Here is a 23284-nt window from a genome sequence, read left to right on the forward strand (position 1 = left end):
CCCCACAAATAGCTTCTTGGCACCTGGATGCTGAAGGTAAAGGCTCAGGAGTCCCTTGCCTCTCTCAGGAATGAGCACAGACACGGGAGTTGACTTCCCCACTTCCTTTTCCCTGGGCAGTTTGACTCACTCCAAAAAGTCATCTCAACACAACCTGGCAATTGGACTTCTTTGAGCCCCTGAAATAATTGATGTTCCGAGAGTGATTGGAACAGATGTCACTATTAGAGAAGATTTTGCTCTATACACAGTGCATACCCTTAAGAATAGTGGGTAAATTTAATATCCTTATGAAATATTCCAAAACAGAAAGATTTTTTTAAAAGTTTAATTTCTACTAACAGAGTTTACAGACTTTTTATAGCAGTAGGACATCAGTAGTGGGAGGTATAATGTAATTTCAAGATTGCCGGATGAATTTATTATGGTGACTACACTGAAAACATTAAACTTCAAAAGTACTGCATTTATGTGGCAAGTTCAGTGCCTACTGTGGCCATCCCTGTTGTCCTTGCCTGGTAGTTCGCAAAAAATGAGGTTACAGACCAGTAAAATGTTTTAATGTACGTTCCTCTCTCTTTCTCTTCCTCAGACTGTTGAGAAGTTTTGGGAGCGGTACAAGAATTTACTTAAGGTTTTCTTAGTCTCAGAGACATGAACAGCAGTGGGAGAGAGGTTTAAGACTTTATAAGAAAGGAGAATGATGTATGTATAGCGGTATTCTTGTTATTTGCATGAATTTTTGTTAGTGATGGCCATGTGTGCCATCCAGTGGTGGCTGTTATGGGCAAGGGAAGAACAAGGGGTAGAGACAAGTAATCAGAGCTGTGGGGAAGGTTTGTGTTGGCTAGAAACTTCCTTTATAAAGGTGATTTTAAGAGATATTTGGAAAAAGATAATTGATGGATTTCTGTGAATGAAAGAGGTTGACCTCATGCATTGAGTGAAACTGTAGTCTGGCTTTCACTCTTCCCTTTCCAAGAGTATATTTTTTGGTGGTCCATCCCCTTGTACTAGTCTAACTTACATGTTTAAATAAGTTTGGGGGCAGTATAGCATGATTCACTGATTTTTGTTGTGGATTAACACTTAGGGGCTGCCCAGCAGAGGAGAGAGCACTCAGTGAGTTTAGTAAACATTCAGCAAGTGTTGATGTCCCCATTGGTCTTACCCCTTTATTTATATAATCTTAGGACCTGAGTGCTACTAAATTATCTCTTTTTCTATCAAATAATATTTTAAGTGTTGAAAGTCAGAAGGAAGTATTTATGCTATTATCCATGAGTGAAAACTAATTGTGTAGTTAAAAAAATAGAAAACCAACTTATTAGCTCTACTTTTAATGCTTTAAGAAATATTTTATTTGTCTTGATTCTCTACAGATAATTTTATGGAAGAATATCTAATTCATAAAATATTTCCTAAGGAGATTATATTTTTAGACACAATACATTTTTTCATGTATCGTATGTATTCTTAGAGCGATTATGCTTGTATAGTTATTAAATAATAGATTATTTCATGCCCATCTTTGTGGACGGGCTGTTTTCCCTCTACGGCTGTAAAGGTTGCTGAGATTGCTTCATCGCAGTTTGCAAGGGCCAGGTCTGTTGTGTACTAGGTTGAGAGGGATAGATACTTCCTAAGGAAAGTAGCTAAGTTTTTTATTTGAAATTAATGTTTAAGCAAATTTTAATCTATTTCATGTTTGTTTTATTTCCTTTGAAAGTAGGTATATATTAAATCTCTTAAAGCTGTTTAATTTAGCATTTAAGTCTCTTTTCTTTTTGCCATGTGAGAGAGAAGTGAGTGAGAAACTCACTTGTCCACAGCAGCACTGCCCTGAATGTGACACTAGCTTAATCTCTCTTATTACAAGTCTCGTTTGCTTAGAGAAGCAGCTGGAAGTCTGTATGTATGGCAACCTTTCATAAAGTTTATTCTTGGTAATAAAGCTCCTGGGGTAAGAGCCAGGCTATTATAAGAGACAGTCCTCCCTCTGAACAAGAGTATTGTATTTTGTCAGCTGGAGTTAGTGTTTGAGTATCTTGTGCTTGTTATAGTAAGCTGGTGAGTAAGGCAAGCTATCTCTTAGGATATTTTTTCACCATCATGAAATTAATGGCGTTTACTTGAAATGAGAATGCTGCTGTAAGACTTTATTGTGAAGACAACAGTTACTTAGTTGTTAGTGAATTAACTTGTGGACTTTCAGTACTTCAATGAAAGAGAACAGATTAGATGATTTCATAACCTTGAAACCTCATTGAGTTTCTTCTGCTTGTTCTACATATTGAAATTTTCTTTTTAAATTTATCAACAGCTCAAAATATAGGGAGTACATCATGTATTCATTTTTCACTTTCCCTTTGTATTAATATAGTGTTAAGGTGTAGAGATAAAGTTGATTCATTAATCCAGGTAACTGAGCTTATGCTCTGTTACTTTAGTGATGCTCTCGTTTGGCTTTCCCTTTTTTAATCGATAACCTGCCTTTTGATTTTAGTTTGGTGGAATGTAGATAATCAAGAAGTAGGACCAGAAAAGCCAAAATAGGTGATTATTTTGTATGATGATGATAAAAATCCTGTTGCTTCTTCACCTTATGGTAACCTGCTCCATTTACTTGGTCCTTTTCCCTGCATGATTTAATTTAAACCTTAGGACAATCACATGAATAAGGCAGGGCAGAGGGTGGTGACCCTTTTTGTAGATGAGAAAAGTGAGGCCAGGACAGAAATGAATTGCCCTCAGGTACCTGAAGTAGTAAATCATGGACTTGTAACCCAGATTTCCTGACTTCTTTGTTTAAACAGTGGATTTCTTGTACTGGACTCCAGAAAGAGCCCTGTGTGTTGTTATTTCGAATTTATTTTGGATATAGTTTTAATAAATTGTATTATTTGGTTTCTAACTTGTTGGAAATGAGAATTATCAATTTAGGATGGCTTGTTAGTGCTAGTCACGTTGCCAACAGCATGTGTGACACCAGACAAGGATGACTAAAAAAAATGGGAGTAACGTAAATCAAAGAGCCTGGACTCTGGTGCCACTTGGTCATGGCATGCAAGGCTATGCATTTTAGTAGATTCCAGGTGTTTAGTATTACAACATCAAATATTAAGTGCCTTAGAAATAAGTCTTTTGAAAATATTTACATATAGTAAGTTCCATTAAAAATGTTTGCTACATTTGGAAAATGAACAGATACTGACTTAATTCTTTTTTATTTTGGATAAATGAAGCCTTGCAATGTTTAACCTCTTATAAGTCTCAGACTTGTACTAATAGTATTTATTCACCTAATAAATACTAGTTTAATCCCTGTAAACTTTAGTAGACAAACTCAGTCTCCTGTTTATCAGTCAACTTTGATCAGATTTCACTGAAATTCACCACTCTAAATTATTTAGAACAGCTTTTGTTTTTGACCCTCTTGAGTATCAGAGTCACTGTCTCCAGTACAGAAATAATATCTAGCCCTGACTGTGACAAGGGGTAAAGAGGCAATACTTGAAGGTACAATAAAGCCTTGATATAATGGACTAATTCAGGCGAGGGGTTGTCCATTAAAGCTGAAAGCCTGTTATATAATAAAGTAGGGTTTCCGAATGTGTATGCTAAATAATTGACAAATTAGTTAACCTGTCTTTACTTATATAGACAATGTTTGTGTATTTAAAATTAAGTATGTATTGCCCTTGGCCAATGGGCTCAGTGGTTAGAACGTCGACCTGCGCACCAAAGAGTCGTGGGTTCAGTTCCCAGTCAAGGGCACATACTTGGATTGCAAATTTGATCCCCAGCCCTGGTTAGGGCATGTGTGGGAGGCAACCAATCGATGTTTCTCACATAGGTGTTTTTCGCTCTCTTTTTCTCTCTCTTCCCCCCCCTGCTCTCTCTCTAAAAAAAAGGGAAAAATATCCTCAGGTGACGATTAACAAAAAAAATTAAGTATGAAAAGTTTAATTTTTCTGTATTACTGCAATTTTAAATTTATACTGAATTGGTCTATTAAATGCATGCAATCACCAGTCACCGCCAGTAAACAAACCCACACTGCTAGAGCATGGTTTAGTGCATGTTGGAACATGAGCCAGCATGCATTAAAACTGCTGCAGAAAGTCATGCCACAGGACAACAAGAACCAGTTACCGAGCATGATGCGGTCTGATCATGCACTAATCATTTGCTGAAAATTGTTTACTCTTAGATTTAAATATGTTGACTATAGTTGTAGATATGTAATGTTTATGTCAGCGAAATAACTAGATGTTTTTTCCATCATATGGCCTGTTTGCTACAATTTGTTAAAAATAACAATGAATTAATAACAAAAAAAAATAACCTGTTATTTAATTATAAGCAAATCTTGGTTGAAAGCATTTAAAAATTAACAGGATGTTAATTTTCACATATGACATATGGATTGGAATTTTTGTCCATTAAATTGAGGTCCTCAAAATCAAGGGCTTGTGGTGCTAATCAGTGGGGGGTTCAGAGGTAATGCAGCTGGGCTACCCGTTAGGGTCTAAGTCTGAAGCTAGTACAGGGGAACCTTCTACAGGCTAAGAATAACAAATACTTGTGACCTCTCATAGGTGCATTGGATTCCTTCCCCTTTCCTCTCTCTGTCTCTTTTCTCTCAGGATTACACTTTGAGCTTGCTTCCCAGCTATTGTCATTATAATGCATCTATCCTGAGAGTAACTTTATTCTAAGGAAATTTAATTTAATTGATAATAAAATACTGAAATGAGTGAACACTCTGGGAAATGAGTCTTAGATACCTTGCGATGTGTTTAATTCCTCTTTCAGTAGGGAGAAATACTCTATTGATATGTGCGGAAGTGCTTTTCTCTTAATGTACAAGCAATACTTATTCATTATTCTCCAGGAGTTTCCATACTTTTGGCACCTTTGAGCATTAGCAGTATAGTATAATTAATGTTTATGATACTGTTCTCAAGTCTTTACGGGGCTTCCAAATTAAGGAGCAATTAAACTGTTTGGTTTCTTTTTTTTTCTTTAACCCTCACCTGAGGATATTTTTTCCATTGCTTTTCAGAGAGAGTGGAAGGGGGAGGAAGAGAGAGAGAGGAACATTGATGTGGGAGAGACACATCTACTGGTTGCCTCCCACATGTGCTCTGACCAGGGCCGGGGATTGAGCCTGCAACCGAGGTATGTGCCCTTGACTGAAATCAAACCCAGGACCCTTCAGTCCTCGGGCCGACGCTCTAACCACTGAGCCAAACCAGCCTGGTCCTGTTTGGTATCTTTTAATGATGAAAATATCTTACTTAATTCTTTGAAAGCTAGTAATTTTACTTACATTAAAACCAGAATATTTGATTTTTGGTAATAACTTTTAGCCATGTTGCATAATTTATTCTCATGTATTTCTTAAGTCTTTGAGTGGTAAATTTGAAAAGAACACAGTTTTTAAAAATTTGTGTTTTTATTTCATAAATATGGAGAGGAAAAGGGAAAATACAAACAGAACATCTGGGTTGATGGTAATGGTGTGTATATAATGATACCTATGCATTAACACATTGGGAAGCTGTGGACAAATGTTGACAGTAGTGGCCCTGGATGTTAGGATTGTGGGAAATTTTATTCCCTTTTGTGCTTTTCTGTACTTTACAGTTTTTGTTTTTATTTTTTCCCCCTCACCTGAGGATATTTTTTTACATTGCATTTTTATAGAGTGGAAGGGGGAGGGAGGGAGAGAGAGAAACATTGATGTGAGAGAGACACATTGATTGATTGATTGCCTCCGACCGCGCCCTGACTCTGGGGATCAAACCTGCAACCAAGGTATGTGCCCTTAGCCCAAATTGAACCCGGGACCCTTTAGTCCATGGGCTGACACTCTTAACCACTGAGCCACACTGGTTAGGGCTCTATTCCAGTTTCTTAAAGAAGATGATATATTATTTTTTTAGGAAGAAAAATTATTTAAACACAAAATGTTCAGAGAGCTAAGTCTGTAATAAGAATGTGTTTTGTTTTAATTATGGGTTAATAATGTGCTTTCTTTTATGGGTGAATTAGTATTTCCTTAGTGTGAAAGGTTACTGTTTTGGAGGAATGTCTTGATTGCTACATCTCAGAAGCAATCTCTTCCCACTGAGGGTTCCCTTGTGTGACTGATAAAGTTTGTAGTTAAAGGAGACACTTAGTTTGAAAAGTTTTGACTTTTTCTGAGCCATCATAACCTCAGAAAGGTTCTCACTGCCTCTTTCCTTCTCTCATTTTTTTGGGTTTTGACCAAAAACACATGCATGTAATCTTAGGAAATGTTTATTTCATGCCAAAGTAGTGAAGCTTTGTTGTAACTACACATTTCAGTCATTAGAGTTGTGTTATTAAAATCTAAATATGGTCAGAATTAAAAAAACATGCTGTTTTGTGGTGAATATAATTTGGTACTCAAAAGTAATTTGTGGCAAGTTGTAAATTGCTTGTGCAAAAATAATATAGATAATTTATTTGTAAGAAGTTTGTGTTTAATGACTACTGCTGGGTTCATAATGTTCTATTCAATGCAATATTATATAGAAAGGACAGGAGGAAAGCTAAGGCTAAAAGACATAAAAATATGGATATTAAAAATTATTTTCAGAACCATAAGATTTTGTAATACATTGTGTTAGATCCTTATGAGTTTACTTTTCCCTTTGCATTTCATTAGTTTGAACTTAATACCTATTCTCCCCACCAAAGCCTAGCTGTATTTAAAATCTAGGTTCATTGTTGATCTCAACATTATTTAAATGTATCTGTGAAATTTTCATTGCTGGCACGTTAATCATTAATATACCATTTTAAAAGAAACTCATTTTTAGCTCCAATTTTGTTAACTGAAAAAAATGAAGGGATTGTACTTGATGAGTTTTTAAGATCCCTTTAAACTGGAAAATGAAATGACTGTGCAGTGAACTGTTTTCTCTGTAAGAGGCTCCTTAGTGCCTGGTTTCTTAAACCGTATGCCTGGGGCCAGGCAAAGACAGTTAACCTCTCTTGCCGATTTGGGGAGGAAGGGACATTTTTATATTTAAACAAATGTATATTTTGAGGTAAAATTACAAAGTGTGTGTGTGTTTAAGTGGTTTCAGAGTACTTCATCCTTTTTGAAAGCAGTTTGGTCTATCCCCCAGGTTCTGTGGAAATTTGCATGTGTTCTCCGTGGTTAGGGCTTCCTGGTGTGGAAAAGTGTGAGAAACTGCTGTAATGTATGAGCTAGTATGCCATCTATAAATATCAATTATACATCATGCTTATTTTAGTTGAGATTAAGAGGCAAATAGGAATTTAATTCTTTTTACATTTTTTAGAGGAAAATTTTAGACATGCAAAAATAGACAAAATAGTATATTGGTCATCCATGGAACCATTATTCAGCTTCAACAAATACCAACTCATGGCTATCTTGGGGAATTTAATTTTATGTGTATTTGCTAAGATTTGCCAAGATAAGCATCTGTAAGGTCAAGGTACCCACATCAGAAGCATTTCTGAACAAAGATGTGGCAGTTGGTGGGTGGGATGACTATTCAGCTGTTGTGTTAGCATGCATAAATAGTATCATCTTGACTTTAATCTTTGGTTGTTCAGAGGAAGTGAACATATTTTTGTTTAACCCCTGGAAATGTGCCAAAATAATTTGTATCCTCTCCATCCATGGCACCTTGACTCTAATCTGTGAATAAAAATGGTGAATTGATATTAGAAGCCTGTTGGATAAGAGCCATCAAGAAGGAAAATCTTCATTTTCAATTTTAAAAACTTTTGAATACTACCTGGTTAATACTTGGGAGACTATGCACTTTCCCTTTTTCATTTGTTTGGAAATACACTTTATAGTCATTTGAGCATATACAGACCTGGACCCAATATCAGTTGACCTTCATTTCTTACGTCTCTCTGAATTTCACTTTCAAATGTAAGATGGGGTATGGATTGTTGTGTGAATTAAATGAGATAATACATTCAACACTGTTTATCTTAAAATACCACTTGCACTTCGTGATCTACTTAGGAGTATGTCCTGAGTTCAAGTCTTGGATGGATTTGGGTAACTGGAGTTGAGGAAGGACTACTAACAATTACTAGGCCACTTCGGAAGGAGAGCCAATCATTATTTTGTCCTATCTGATTTTCTGTTTGGTAGGTATAAAATCTAAAGATATAATGGAAGACCTAAGATAGAGAGAAAATGTTTTATTATGTTTGAACAAATGTGGTATTGAAACAAAGTATTAGAAAAATAATGCCTCTCAATTATTTCTTATCCAATAATTATAGCAAACTCTGGCCTGTTCTATTCTGACTGCACTATTGAGTGAATTCTCAAGTTCAAGTAAAACTAGCAATATTGGACTGAGTATGGAATTTCATGGTAACTGCAAAAGAGTGTTTCAGGTATTGCCATTTTTGTTCTTATGTTTTAATGATCAGATTATTCACTTTTTATGCAATCTGTTCCCAATGCAGTGCGGACATTTATTTTTATCTGGTTGAATGACAGCCTGAAGGTTTGTCCTATGATTTCCTAGAATATCATAAAGTGATAGGTTTGGCTAATATAGTTGACAATTTTATTTTTTAAATATATCTTTATTGATTTCAGAGAGAGGAAAGGAGAGGGATAGAAAGATAGAAACATCAATGATGAGAGAGTCATTGATCGGCTGCCTCCTGCACACCCCCGACTGGGGATTGAGCCCGCAACCCGGGCATGTGATTTGACTGGGAATCGAACCCCGATTGCCTGGATCCTAGGTCAACGCTCAACCGCTGAGCCATACCTGGCCGGGCTGTAGTTGACAATTTAAGATCACTTGTTTAATTCTAGTCTTTAAACAAACCAAATACTACTCTAAAGATTCTTAGTTTATTTTGTTCTTTTTGTATTTAGATATCAGTGCTTCAATTGGTGAACTCTCCTGGCCTTAAAAATAGGCCTGGCAGAATGCCCACGAGGGCTGTGTATTTAAAATGTTATTGCAGATGGTGTGGGCTCTTTGTCTTGTGTGTATTGTTTGGCTCTGAAGTAAAGTTATGTGAAGACACTGGCTTAAATCCAAGGGCCCTGCACCAGAGCAACTGACCCCTCCAGCTCTGTTTAGTTGTCAGACTCACCTCTCCACAAAGTAGCATTTTTGTCACAGTAAATGTGTTCAAATTGGTGTCACTTGAAAGCTCACTGTGGTGAAAATATGAGCAGGCCTGAAAATGGAAAATGTTCCTAAAGAAATAGTGTTTTCCATTGGAAATGTTAAGGTTTTTGTTTGTTTTCTTTTATGGTTCTGAAGGGGAATGCATTTTGAATAAGCTTTTGACAGAAAAATACTTGTGACTTAATTACTGCAGGAAGAAGACCTCCGTCAGATATTCGTGTTAACCGTGGAAGTTCTGCAGGAGTTCAGCAGGCGGGAAAACCTCAGTGCTCAGATGTCCTCAGTGTTTCAGCGCTACCTCTCACTCGCCAATCAGGTCTTGAGCTGGAACTTTCTTCCTCCAAATTATATCCTTTAACAACTGAATAGGTGACAATTATGGTTGAAAGTACCTTGTCTCTGTAGTTTGTAAAACTTGTTGAAAGAAGATAAATGTTTTTTAGAAGTGGAATTTAATTTCTTTTATTTTATAATACACAGTGCAATGGACTGCTTAGAGAATTTAAAATTACATTTGCAACTTTATAGAAGATTGATTAAATGGAAAATTTTAATGGATGTTGGGACTCTTGCTCCCTAAAGGAAGGGCAGTAAGTCTTAGGCAGGAAAAGGAGAAAGATGGGAAGTGCATTTCTATCAAGCATCTGAATTGTTTTCTCCTTGTAGAATGTAATGACTTGGATTTTTTTATTGTCTTTCCTTAAGGCTAATTTGGCGTTCTGTAACTTGATTTTTTTTTTTTAAATCCTCACCAGAGGGTATGTTTAGAGACAGGAAGGGGATAGACACAGAGAAAGAGAGAGAGAGAGAGAGAGAGAGAGAGAGAGAGAAACAAGAAACAAACATCGATCAGTTGCCTTCCATATGCACCCTGACTGGAGATTGAACCAAAGCTTAGTATGTGCCCTGACCTGGAATTGAACCAGCCAGCTTTCAGTGTATGGGAGGATGCTTCAACCGACTGAGCCACCTGGCCAGGGCTCTAACTTGATTTTTTGGTGGTGATACTGTTCAAGGGTAAATAATAAGGTAGTTATGTTTATTGTTTGAACATCTTTTTCAAGAGAATAATATGAAAATTTTATTTCTAGCTAATTATTTATTAGTAATACAAAAGCAATTGAAATGGGTTAGATTACAGCTATAAATATCTGCCTTTTTTTTTTTTTTAAAGTCCTCACCTGAGGGTATTTTTTCCGCTTTTCAAGGAGAGTGGAAGGGAAGGAAGGACGGAGGGAGAGAGAGAGACAGAGATCGAGAGAGAAACATTGATTGGCTGCCTTCCATAGGTGCCCCAACCCGGACCTGGGCCTGGGATAGAGCCTGCAACCGAGGTATGTGCCCTTGGCTGGAATTGAACACGGGACCCTTCAGTCCATGGACCGATGATCTAACCACTGAGCAAAACCAGCTATGGCTAAATATCTGCTTTTTAAATCAGTTACTGAAGTGGGGAAGTTTGTATTTTGGAGAGCAGCTCCTTAGTTTAAAGTTTACAATTTGCTCTTCTGGAACATTTGCTGCCCATTGATAGACTGAATGCCATGCTGTACAGTGTCTTCCATTTGTGTCACATTGAATCAGACATATCTAAGATCAGTCTCAGCTGAACTAAGTTAAATCTCAACTTAACCTCTCTGAGACTCAGTTTTTCCAAATGTAAAATGAGGATATGGATTAAGTGGATTAAATTAAACAATACATTTAAAACACTATGGAGTAAGCCAGTATTTGTTGAGCTCCTAATAGTCTCCTTGAATAAAGTTCACCAGCTAGCTACCTATAAATGCTCTTCTTTCTTGATCTGACGTACATCCTGTGGTACAGGAAATTACAGCAAGTTTAATCTGTTCTAGATGTCTTTAATCAATCCTCCCCCAAAGACAGTTATGGTGAGCTGCTGCTCTGTGGGCAGTTTACAGGAGGTTTATAACTTCCTTCTTTTATCCCTAATCTCTAATCATCTTTCTCCTAGCAATCAATATTATATCTTTATTATTTATTTATTTTTTGAGCCCGGCCTGCGTGGCTCAGAGGCTGAGCATTGACCCATGAACATGGATATCATGGTTCGATTCTCATTCAGGGTGCATGCCCTGGTTGCAGGCTCCATCCCCAATAGGGAGCATGCAGGAGGCAACCGATCTTTGTCATTGATGTTTCTCTCTCTCTCTCTCTCTCTCTCTCTCTCTCTCTCTCTCTCTTCTTTCCTCTCTCTGAAATCAATAAGAAAACATAAAAAAAAATGTTGAAAAAGTTTGAGGCAGATTTACAAAGTAACAGACTATATGGAGCTATCAAAACATTAATTACATATGTAGGGAAAATCAACAAAAGTCACACTGCATATATTGTAGCCAAATTTAAAGTCTGTTTTAAGGGAAATTGTAGTTGGCTGAAGTGTGACTATTTTGTAAATGGAAACAGTGCTCTGGGTTTGAAAACAGTTTGTCTAAAGAGATAAGGTATTTTTATAAAGTATTTAGATAAAGCTTTGGAAAACCTGCCCTCTAAAAATGATAAGCAGGGTAACAATGTTGCTAAAGGAAGTGACTCCTTGTTTGAAGAGAAGTAGCTGTACATCTTGACTTGAAATATTATTCTTCTTTGCTTACGGTGAGTTCTTATGTGACTGTGTTATTGTGTAGCAGCCATTTGCTGGGTTGCTGAACCACAGCTGAGTAGAGTTCTTCCTAAGTGGGTTAATTAGCTTTAAGTGTAGGAGAAGGAATGTGGCAGTGGAATTAAACTAAGTTACATTTTCAGGGCAAATTAAGAAAATTAGTTTCAAAAATCCCAATTCTGACATAATTTCTAATTTTAGCAATTATTCGGAGATCTGTTCAGTCAGTGGGAGGGAGAATGGAATAATTATTTAGCTTTGTACCTTGAAGAGGGTCTAATGATCAAATTTAACTTAGTTAATATATACAGGGTGAGGCAAAGGTAGGTTTACTGTTGTGAGTACACAAAACAGTTTATTTTTGTATTATTTATTAATTTATTGTATTATTTTCCATATGAACCACTGTAAACCCACTTGCCCCACTCTGTATTAAGTTGATGGCCTTTTAAAAAAAAAGGTTTGTCTTTTAAGATAGATGAATAGCAAGTAGACCTTGTAAATAATGTTGTGTATTTTGTATCAAATATATTTGATCATTTAGAAACGATATGTTAAATGAGGCTGTGTAAATGACCAGTATCAATCCTTATATATAATTTTTTGTAATTTGCTTTTTTTTGGTATCTTTTTTATTTTGATGTAATTTTAAACATACAGAAATACTTCAAGAGTAGTTCAAAGAATTGCCATATATGTATGCCCTTTACCAAGATTCACCAATATTAACATTTTGTATCATTTATTTTTCTTTGCCCGACACACACACACATTTGTATATGTTTATGTGTATTTTTAAACACATTCTTTTTCCCTGAACCATTTGAGAGCAATTGGAGATATTATGCCCATTTACCTCTGAATACTTCCCTGTAGGTTTATATGTGATCAAGAATTTTGAAATCTGTGGTTCTTATACAGTGTCTTACAAAATTTTATAGTGGTTTTCAGAATCAAGAAATTAAATATCAATACAATATTATTATTGGAGCTACAGTCCATATTCAAGTTTTGTCAGTTGTCTCAGTAATACCCTTTATAGCTAGTTTTAGTACATTGTATTTAGTTAAATAATTTTTTTTTTTTAATCATCGCCCAAGGATATTTTTTTCATTGCTTTTTATGGAGTGGAAGGGAGAGAAAGGGAGGGGGGGCGGATACAGATACACACATTGATTGGTTGCCTCCAGCACGTGCCCTGACTGGGCCCGGGGATCCAACCTGCAACTGAGGTTATGTGCCCTTGGCTAGAATCGAACATGGGACCCACCAGTCCATGGGTGGATTACGGACGCTCTAACCACTGAGCGAATGGGCCAGGGCTGTCCTAAGTCATCTTTGATCTGTAATAGTTCCTCAGCTTTTCTTTGTCTGTCATGAATTTGACATATTTGAAGAATATAAGTCAATTCCTTTTAAAATGTCCCTCAATCGAGGTTTGTTTGATGTTTCTTTGTGATTAGATTCAGGTTGCTCACTTTTTGTAGGACTATACCACAGTTATGACATTGTGTCGTCTTCAGTACTTTATGTCAAGAGGCACATGGTGTCAGCTTGTTCCATTGGGGGAGTGTTCATGTTGATCACTTGGTTAAGGAGGTGTCTGCCAAGTTTTTTCTCCCCAAACCCATGGCAACTACTGGCCTTTATACTGTTTCCATAGTTTTGTCTTTTCCTAAATGTTATATAGTTGGAATTAGACAGTATGTAGTCTTTCATATTGGCTTTTTTTCACTTAGTAATATGCATTTAAAGTTTCTCCATGTTTCTTCAGGGCTTGATAACTCATTTCTTTTTATCACTGAATAATATTCCATTTTCTGTATGACAGTTTACTTTATCCATTCACCTATGGAAGGACATCTTGATTGCTTCCAAGTTTTGGCAATTATGGAAAACCACCCATGTGTAGGTTTTTGTGTGAACATAAATTTTCCACTCCTTTGGGTCAGTAAATACCAAGGAGCACAGGTGGTGGTAAGAGTATTCTTAGTTTTATAGGAAACTGCCAAATTTTTTCAAAGTTGCTGCATCACTTTGGGATTCCACCAGCAGTGGATGAGAGTTCCTGTTGCTCTACATCCTCACCAGCACTTGGTGGTGTCAGTTTTCTGGATTTTGGGCTGTTCTAATAGGTGTGTAGTAGGTTCTATCCCTCTAATAGGTTTCTTTTTTAAATTTGCATTTTCCTGTTGACATATGGTGAGCATCTTTTCAAGTGCTTATTTGTATCTGTGTATCTTTTTTGTATCTTCTTTGGTGAGGTGTCTGTTAAAGTCTTTGGCCCACTTTTTAATCAGGCTGTTTGTTTTCTTATTGTTTAATTTTAAGAGTTCTTTATATATTTTGGATAAGTCTTTTGTCAGAATATTTTCTGCAAACATTTTCTCCCAGTATGTAGCATATCTTCTCATTCTCCTCACATTGTCTTTCACAGAGCAAAAGTTTTTAATTTTAACCAAGTGCAGCTTATCAGTTCTTTCTTTCGTGGATCATGCCTTTTGTATTTTGTTTAAAAGTCATTGCCAAAACCTAGGTCACCTAGTTTTTCTCTTATCTTATAGGAATATAAGTTTTGCGTTTTACATTTATCCCTATGATTCATTTTGAGTTCATATTTGTGAAGGGTGTAATGTCTGTGTCTAGATACTCTTTTTTTTTTTTTTTTTTTTAACATGTGGATGTCCAGTTGTTCTAGCACCATTTGTTGAAAAGACTCATTTTGCCCTGACTAATGTGGTTCAGTGGTTAGAGCGTTGGCCCATGCACCAAAGGGTGGCAGGTTTGATTGCTGATCAAGGGCACAGGTACCTAGGTTGCAGGTTTGAGCCCCAGCCCCAGTTGGGGCACGTGTGGGAGGCAACCAATTGTTGTTTCTCTCTTCCCCCCTCTCCCATCCCCTCCTCTACCACCTCCCCCCCCCGCCCCCGGGTCAAAAAATTGATGGAAAAAATGTCCTCGGGTGAGGATTAACAACAAAAAAAAGACTATCATTTCTACATTGTATTACCTTTGCTCTTTTGTGAAAGATCTCCTTTGACTGCATTTATGGGGGTCTATTTCTGGTCTCTCTATTCTGTTTCACTGAATCTATTTGTCTATTCTTTTGCCAACAATATACTGTCTTGATTACTATAGCTTTAAAGTAAGTTGGATTGTATCAGTTCTTTGACTTTGTCCTTGTCCTTAAGGTCACAAAGATTTAATCCTGTATTTTCTTCTAAGAGTTTGATAGTTTTAGTGCTTACATTAGTTTTGTCATCCATTTTAAGTATTTTTGTGTATGGTATAAAGTAAGGATCCAACTTGTGTAAAATCATCTGACTATAAATGCAACAGTACATTTCTGGCTTCTGAAACCTGTTCTGTTGCTCTGAATTTATGCCAGTGCCACACTGTTTTGATTACTGTAGCTTTTTAATAAGTTATGAAATCAGGAAGCATGAGTCCTCCAGCTTCGTTCTTTAAGATTATTTTGTCTTTGCATTTTTTGCATTTCCATATGAAATTGAGGATCAGCTTATCTATTTCTGCAAAAAAGGCAGTTGGTATTGTGCACAGGGATTGTGTTGAGGCATAGATCGGTTTGGAAATGTTGCCATGTTGACAGTGTTAATTTTTCCAATCTGTGAGCATAGGGTCTTTACATTTATTCAGATCTTTCTGCTTTATAGTTTTTAGAATATAAGTTTTAGACTTCTTTTGTTGAATTTATTCCTGAGTATTTTATTCTTTTTAATTCAATTGTAAATAGAGTTAATTTTTGTTACTTTCATATTATTCATTGCCAAATGTACAGGAATAAAATTTTTTTTTAAATTAAAAAAAAAAAATCTTTATTGTTGAAAGTATTGCAGATGTCCCTCTTTTCTCCCCCATTGATCTCCACCCCACACTCACCCCTCCCCCCACCGGGCATTCACCACACTATTGTCTGTGTCCATGACTTATGCATATGTGCATATATATTCTTTGATTAATCTCCCCCTACCAACTCCCCCGCTGCTGCCTTCCCTCTGAGCTTCATCAGTGTGTTGCATTCTTCTATGTCTCTGGATCTATTTTGTTCATCAGTTTATTTTGTTCATTAGATTACACATATAAGTGAGAGCATGTAAAACTGAATAAGGAAGAATCAGAAAGCCTGAATAGGCCAACAACTGATGAAATTGAAGCAGTAATAAAAAAAACTCCCAGAAAACAAAAACCCTGGCCTGGATGGCTTCACAGCGGAGCTTCACCAAGCATTCTACTTCTTACTACAGCAGTCCCTTTAACATTTCTTGCAATGCTGATTTGGTGGTGATAAACTCCTTTAGCCTTTTTTTTTGGTCTGGGAAGCTCTTTATCTCACCATCTATTTTAAATGATAGCCTTGCTGGATAGAGTAGTTTTGGTTTCAAATCCTTGCTTTTCATTACCTTGAATACTTCATGCCATTCCCTACTGGCCTGTAGATTTTCTGGTGAGAAATCATCTGACAGCCTTATGGGAGGTCCTTTGTAGGTAAGGAATTGCTTTTCTCTTTCTGCCTTTAGGATTCTCTTTGTCTTGAATTTTTGGCATTTTAATTATGATGTGTCTAGGGGTGGACCTCTTTGGGTTCTTCTTGCTTGGGACTCTCTGTGCCTCTTGAACTTGTGTGACTTTTTCCTTCACCAGATTAGGGATGTTTTCTGCCATTATTTCTTCAAACAGGTTCTCTAACCCTTGCTTACTTTCAACCTCCTCTGGCACTCCTATGATGTGAATATTGTTATGTTTCAGCTTCCTTAGACTATCCTCCTGTTTTTTAATTGTTTTTTCTTTTTGAATCTCTGATTAAGTGATTTTTTTCTATCCTGTCTTCTAATTCACTGATCTGATCCTCAGCATCCTCTAATCTGCTGTTTATGCCTTCCAATGTATTCTTTATTTCTACTATGTCATTCTTAATTTCCTTCATAGTTTCCATATCTTTTCTCATGCTGTTGAGCATCCTTACAATCATTATTCTGAACTCTGTATCTGATAGATTGCTTATCTCCATTTATCTCTTCTGGAGAATTCTCTTGTTCTTTAATTTGAGGCATGTGTTTTTGTCTTCCCATTTTGGCTTCCTGTTTGGGTTTGTTTGCATGTATTAGGTTGATCTACTAGGATTCCCAGTGTTTTTGGAGGGTCTCTGGTGTAGGCCAGTGTCAGGCGCTGCTTGTTACTGGCCGTGGGTACCCTTTTTAGAGCCATCAGCGATCCATAGCTTTGGCTTCCTTGCTGGGGTTCGGTGCATTTGGAAAGGACCAAGATGTGCACCAAGGTCTGCTTTTCCAAGTCCCTGGCCTAGAAGCAAATCAGGCAAAGACTCGAAACACCCAGAGATCTGCCTCTGCCTGCAGGCTGATTGTTATTCTCAGTCTCTTAATGACCCTCAGGCTATGTAGACCACAGCAAGGGTAAACTCCACAGGGCAGGGCTAGAGGTTTTTTCAACAGGGTGGGGCAGTCACTTCCCCCTTAGGCAAAAGCTGCTTGGATAGTAAACATCTGCCTAAGAAAGATGTCCTCTGTAGTATGGGGAAATGACTCAGCACAGGAATCCAGTTGGCCACCCTCCAAGCTCTATCCCCAGAGCCAGCACCTCTGGATTTTCCTCACACATCTTAGTCCACTCTGCCCTCCCTCTACCAGAGCCAAGGTGAGTGGCTGCACACAAAACTTTGTGTGTTGGCCCTGTGAGAGGGTGCCTGCATTTCCAGCCATCTCTCCCTGGCAGACAGAAACCCCACTGCTTTTCACAGCCAGTTGTTATGTGGGCACCTTTGTCAGTTCTGGTGCTATTGGCTGGGGAGCTTAGCTTGGGGTTTAGATCCCAGAGTTCTCAGTGGGAATCCCCCACAGCTGAGATATCCCTCTGGGCCTTCAGCTGCTTGCTGTGGGTGCCTGGCCAGCCCTTTCGTGCCTCCACACTTCCTAGTGCCTATGCAGTTTCCACTTCACGTCCTTGGTTATAAGGGTGCTCTCTGGCTAGTCTTCAGTTGAATGTTCAGAATGGTTTTTCTATATTTTAGTTGTAATTCCAGTGTGGTCCTGGGAGAGTGTCAATGTAGCTTCCATTTAATCCTCTGCCGTCTTGGAATCCCCAGGAGTAAAATTTTTTTAATGTTGATCCTGTATTATTTACCCTTGCTGAACTTACCAGTTCAAATACAATTTTTAGTGGATTTAAAAAATTTTCTATATACATGATACCATCTACAAGCTCTTTTAAAATATATATATAAACATATATATATATATATATATATATATATATATATAATTTTTTTTTAAATTCTCACCTGGGGATATTTTTTCCAGTGTTTTTTAGAGAGTGGAAGGGGGAGAGAGAGAGATCCAGAAACATGGATGTGAGAGAGACATCGATTGCTTGCCTCCTGCATGTGCCCCAAGTGGGGCCAACGATTGAGCCTGCAACGGAGGTATGTACACCTGACCAGAATCAACCCCGAGACCCTTGTCTGTGGGCTGACACTCCAACCACTGAGCCAGGCTGGCCAGGGCTGCAAACTCTTTTTTAAAAGGATTATTATATGTAGCTTTTATATGTGTAGAAGGTGATTTATGGAAGTATCCTCCCCTTTAGTTCTGGGTGTGGTACAAAGTCTGTACCTCCTGAGATTTGGTGGATATTAAAACCTCCCTGGCCCAGTGATCTGTTTCTTCAGCCGTTGTGCCCTTTCTCACTCTCTCACATGAGACTGACATTAAATCTACCTGATTTTTATTCTGTTTTAGGTCACTGCTGTTCAAAGAAAGTGTCCTTGTCCTATGACCGACCCTCTGTTGTCCATCATCCCCATTGAAAAATGGACTTTGAGAGCCTGGGTCGTCTGATTTCTGCCACCCTCTCAAAGCTCTCTTCCATGTTCCCCTAGTTAGAATGGCACTCACAGGCCCTGTTTCCTTCTGCTCTGGTGCCTTCTCACATGGAGTGTCTCTGCCCGGGTACCTTGTACCCTTCTTTTCCTAGTCACCTCCTTATTGATCCTCAGTTATGTACCCTAGACCAGGTCAGGTTTCTTGTACTGTGGCTTCGCATATGCATGTTACATATGCTCTACTTCCACTTGGCTCACTTCTCATGTGTAAATTTTCGTTTGTTAGCTGACTGAGTAATATCTGTTGACTCACTGATTTTTGGGAGCTCACGAATGCACAGGTCATGCTTTCTTCACTATATTGTTAGCACCTTCATAGTGTCTAGCACATAGTAATAGATGCTTAACAATGTTATTTTATTATTGAGGTGAGAGTGTTTCAGAAGTATTATCTCAGTTCTTGGATATCTGTTTATGCTACTAATATTGTTTAACTAGTGGTTCACCTGGTGTCCATAAATGCTTAAGGGTTTTGGCAATGCTAATCATAAATGACAATATCGTTTTGTAATAAGAATGTTTGGCAGGTATGTTTGGTATGTTGGCTTCAGTGATACTTCTATTTTTAGTTGGGTTACACTGCCTTTTATTGGTATTCTATTTTTGTGGATCTGATTTGGTTTTGGAAAAAAAATTTTTTTAACTTGATCTCTTGGGGAAAGCTAACTGGGTCATAAAATAGTAGTGAGATATAGACGTCTTCACCTAAACTAGGATTTCCAGTAAAGTCATCATTACTATTTGGAGGTAAGGCTTGGGAAAACATCTTGGTGAGGTCAGCTCTCCTTTATTTCCAAGGACTTCCTGTTACTTGCACTAAGTGCGTCTTTAAGACTGGCTCATGGCATTTGTATTATGCCAGAAGAGAAGTAGCAGTTTTTGTTGTTAAGAAGAAATATTGTGCTTTCCTTGCTTTTAAAACTTTGTTTTTACTAATGAGGTAGCATAAAAAGAACATGGGAGGATGGAAAAATTATTTATTACTTTGCTAAAATGTCCATTGTTTCCACAGTCCTGTTTTGTGATATACTTACTGTAAGAATAGGCAATGGGAAGTTTTAGATTCTCCATATTTGCCTGAGGATAGTTTGTAGATATTAGATATTATGTGACTCATTTAATTGTCTTTTTACTGTCAGTCACCAGCACAAATGATACCCTTACTGAAGGTGTTAACAAGTGAACAAGAACCCATTGCATATGTTGGAACACATGTATTTACAAAGATGGCTTCCCCCCTCATGCTAAGAGGCATATACTTGTGATAATACAGTTCATTGTCTGAGACAGAAGACTTACGTGATTTGTCCAGTGACAGTCAGTAGCAGTGTGCGATTAAGCTCTCTGTCCTTCTGGCTCTCAGCCTGGTTGTGCTTGGCTCTGGTCATGCAGCTATAGAGCATTTTATGTGCCTTTGACTTCTCAGAAGATGATGAACTTTCCTAAACAGACAATTTTAGAGCTAGATAGGATCGTCATGGTTTGGGATTTGGTACGATGACAGAAAAACCATTGCATTATAACTCCCGATTCTTGAGTTTGGTGGAAACATGGGAAGGTAAAGTAAGATTAGATGTCTTTGACAAATTTTATTTATTTATTTATTTAATCCTCACCTGAGGATATTTTTTCCATTGCTTTTCAGAGAGAGTCGGCAGGGGGGGGAGGAACATCAGTCGATGTGAGAGAGACACATCGACTGATCTTCTCCTTGCTCGCCCTCTGACTGGGGCTGGGGATTGAGCCTGCAACCGAGGTATGTGCCCTTGGCCGGAACAGGACCCTTCAGTCTGAGGGCTGACACTCTAATCACTGAGCAAAACTGGCTAGGGCTGTTGGTGACAAATTTTTAAAAAGATATAGGATTATTAAAAGACTGAAAGTAGCTATGTATGGCTGTCTTACTGGTTGAATTTTATTTTATTTGGTTACAAATGAATTATTCTGATACAATATATAAATTATCTGAGTTCATTGTTCACTTTAGAAAAATGTGTAAAGCCATAGCCCAGGAAAATTCTTGATTTAAAAATCTAATTTAAATTTGGTAAATGATAGCTGTTTAACTAGTATCAATCTGTTGTGACACCTATGTGTCCTAAAACCTGACAAGCTTATAATACGTATGATAAAAGATTAATTCCTAAATAATCACTTGTTAGACTTCTCTTTCACTGGTTACATACTTGGATTAAAAAAAAGATAAAGCCGTATAACGTCCAGATATTATGACACGTCAAATTAGTACTATGAACTAAAACTTTTGAAAGCTTTGAAAAAAACTATTATTTTATTTAAAACTTATTTTTAGAAGAAATATGCTTTATTCAAACTTTAAATCATTTAAAAAAATATTTTCTTAAGAATAGAAGTCCTGTCCTAGCTTTTGGCTTTTGGCTCAGAGGAGGCTTAGGTGCAACTTTCTTTGGTTATTCCAAATCTGGGTTCATCTGACACCAGCTGCCTCCACCATGCTGCCAAAGTTTGACCACAAGATTGGTTGTATACCTGAGGTGCACCTCTGGGGAAGTGGGTGCCACATCTGCCCTTGCCCCCAAGATTGGCCCCCTGGGTCTATCTCCAAAAAAGGTTGGTGATGAAATCTCAAAAGCAACCAGTAATTGGAAGGTCTGGGAATTACAGTGAAACTGACCATTCAGAACAGATAGGCCCAGATTGAGGTAGTACTACTGCCTCTGCCCTGATCATCAAAGCCCTCAAAGAACCACAAAGAGACAGAAAGAAGCGAAACAGTGAAAATACCACTTTTGATGAGATTGTCAGCATTGCCTGACCAATGCATCACTTATCTTTAGCTAGACAACTCTCTGCAGCCATTAAAAAGGTCCTGGGACTGCCCAGTGTGTGGGCTGCAGTGTTGACGTCCGCCACCCTCATGACATCATAGATGACATCAATAGTGGTGTAGTGGAGTGCCCAGCTAGTTCAGAATTACAAAGGAAAATGTTTCAATTAAAGATCATTTCCCAACTACAGAAAAAGAATAGAAGTGCTAGATTTCTGAATTTTAGTGGTAGTCTCTTTGTTTTATTTTAATAATATTCTACATTAAGAGTCATCTTGTGGCCTGGCTGGCATGTTCAGTGGTTGAGCATCAACCTAGGATCCAGGAGATCGCGGTTCGATTCCCAGTCAGGACACCTGCTCTGGTTGCGGGGTCCATCTCCAGTCGGGGGTGTGTAGGAGGCAGCCAGTCAATGACTCTCTCTCATCCTTGATGTTTCTCTCTCTCCCTCTCCCTCCCTCCCTCTCTCTCTCTCTCTCTCTCTCCCTCCCTCCCCCCCTCACCCCCTCCCTTTCTCTCTCTAAAATCACTAAAGACATATTTAGGAAAAAAAAAAAAAGAATTACCTGGGGGAGGAGTGGTATTTTGGGGTCTTCACACATTATTAAAATAGTTAATTAATTGGTAATACCACATTAAAATTTGAATTATCCTAATTCTTTACATTATTTTGAATGTATTTGAGTATTCTCACATTGTAATATACTTCTAACTAGTTTTTAAAATTGAAAAGTAACACCTGAACATTCATAGTGATCTTTCAGGTAACACAAAAGAGTCCTCTTAGTCTCCTGTTCAGAGGCAACAATTTCAAGTTCTCCCGCACAATCTGCTAACTAAAAAATACATTTCTTGTTGGAATAGTGTTTTTAAAATTTTTGTTTCCTTCATTATAATAATGTTTCTTTTTGTTGTTTTTATGTTTAAGTTTTTATTTAAATGCTTTGGGTGATAATTACATGTTTTTTAGTAGAGAGATATTATTTGTAATTAAGTTATATTGGGTGTATCTTATACAAACTAGAATATGTGTGTTTTCATTATAAGAATGTGGTATTGTTAGTGGTAGGAATGGGTGGTGGTTCTTCAAAGACGTCATGCTGACTCTGTGAGTGAGGTGCCTTACAAATAAGCTTTTTTGATGGAAGGCAGACTTTGTGTCAGAGAAATCTCTTCCAGGTTCTGAACTGGAAAACAAAACTACATGTAGAAAAACCTAGTATTCAATCAGGGTGTTACATTGTGAATGAAGGTCATATTGTTAACAGCCTTAGGTTTCTAGTGAGAACATGAGATCATTTTAGAAACTACTAGTACACTGAAAACAGACAGTATTCGTGGGCTGATTTTTTTTTTTTTAAATTCAGACTGGCTTTATTGAGTTCCAACAGTTCCTTTCTTTCAGTGTTGGACTCCCCCTGCACCTCCACAAGGGGGCAGGTAAGGAACTGAAATGGCCCTGGTTTGGGTCTGTCTTTTATTCATCTATTGAGTGGAGTGATTTTTCAAAATCCAGCAAGTAGACTCTCTTCTGAAACAACTAGCAGTGCTCCCCTACTCTTTAGGCACAAAATAACATTAGAGATTTTAAAAGGTGGTTAAGCAGTAATCTTTAAAAAATGCTTTCCAAATATTGTCACAGCTTTTAATGTTCTCTGTTAATGATTTGGGCTTTAATGAAATTACAGCATTTGAACTTATATCTAAGTTTTGCAAGCTGTAGTTTTGGATAACTGTTTTTGCAGTTTCTT

General features: G+C 37.5%; 1 protein-coding gene and 1 pseudogene across 3 annotated transcripts in view; both read left to right on the forward strand.

The window, feature by feature from the left end:
- Positions 1 to 23284, forward strand: part of XPO4 (exportin 4) — a 103536-nt gene that overhangs the window by 28731 nt on the left and 51521 nt on the right. For 2 of the 3 annotated variants that reach the window (XM_016203540.2, XM_016203541.2), the window contains exons 5-6: positions 8314 to 8430; positions 9382 to 9535. In XM_016203540.2, coding sequence (XP_016059026.1) covers positions 8314 to 8430; positions 9382 to 9535 — 271 coding nt within the window. The remainder of the gene's footprint in view (positions 1 to 8313; positions 8431 to 9381; positions 9536 to 23284) is intronic. The other variant, XM_016203542.2, reaches the window with a different exon arrangement.
- LOC107529954 (large ribosomal subunit protein uL11 pseudogene) lies at positions 20225 to 21849 on the forward strand (annotated as a pseudogene).

This window comes from Miniopterus natalensis, chromosome 2, assembly GCF_054644295.1.
Source record: "Miniopterus natalensis isolate mMinNat1 chromosome 2, mMinNat1.hap1, whole genome shotgun sequence".
Classification (NCBI taxonomy): Eukaryota; Metazoa; Chordata; class Mammalia; order Chiroptera; family Miniopteridae; genus Miniopterus; species Miniopterus natalensis.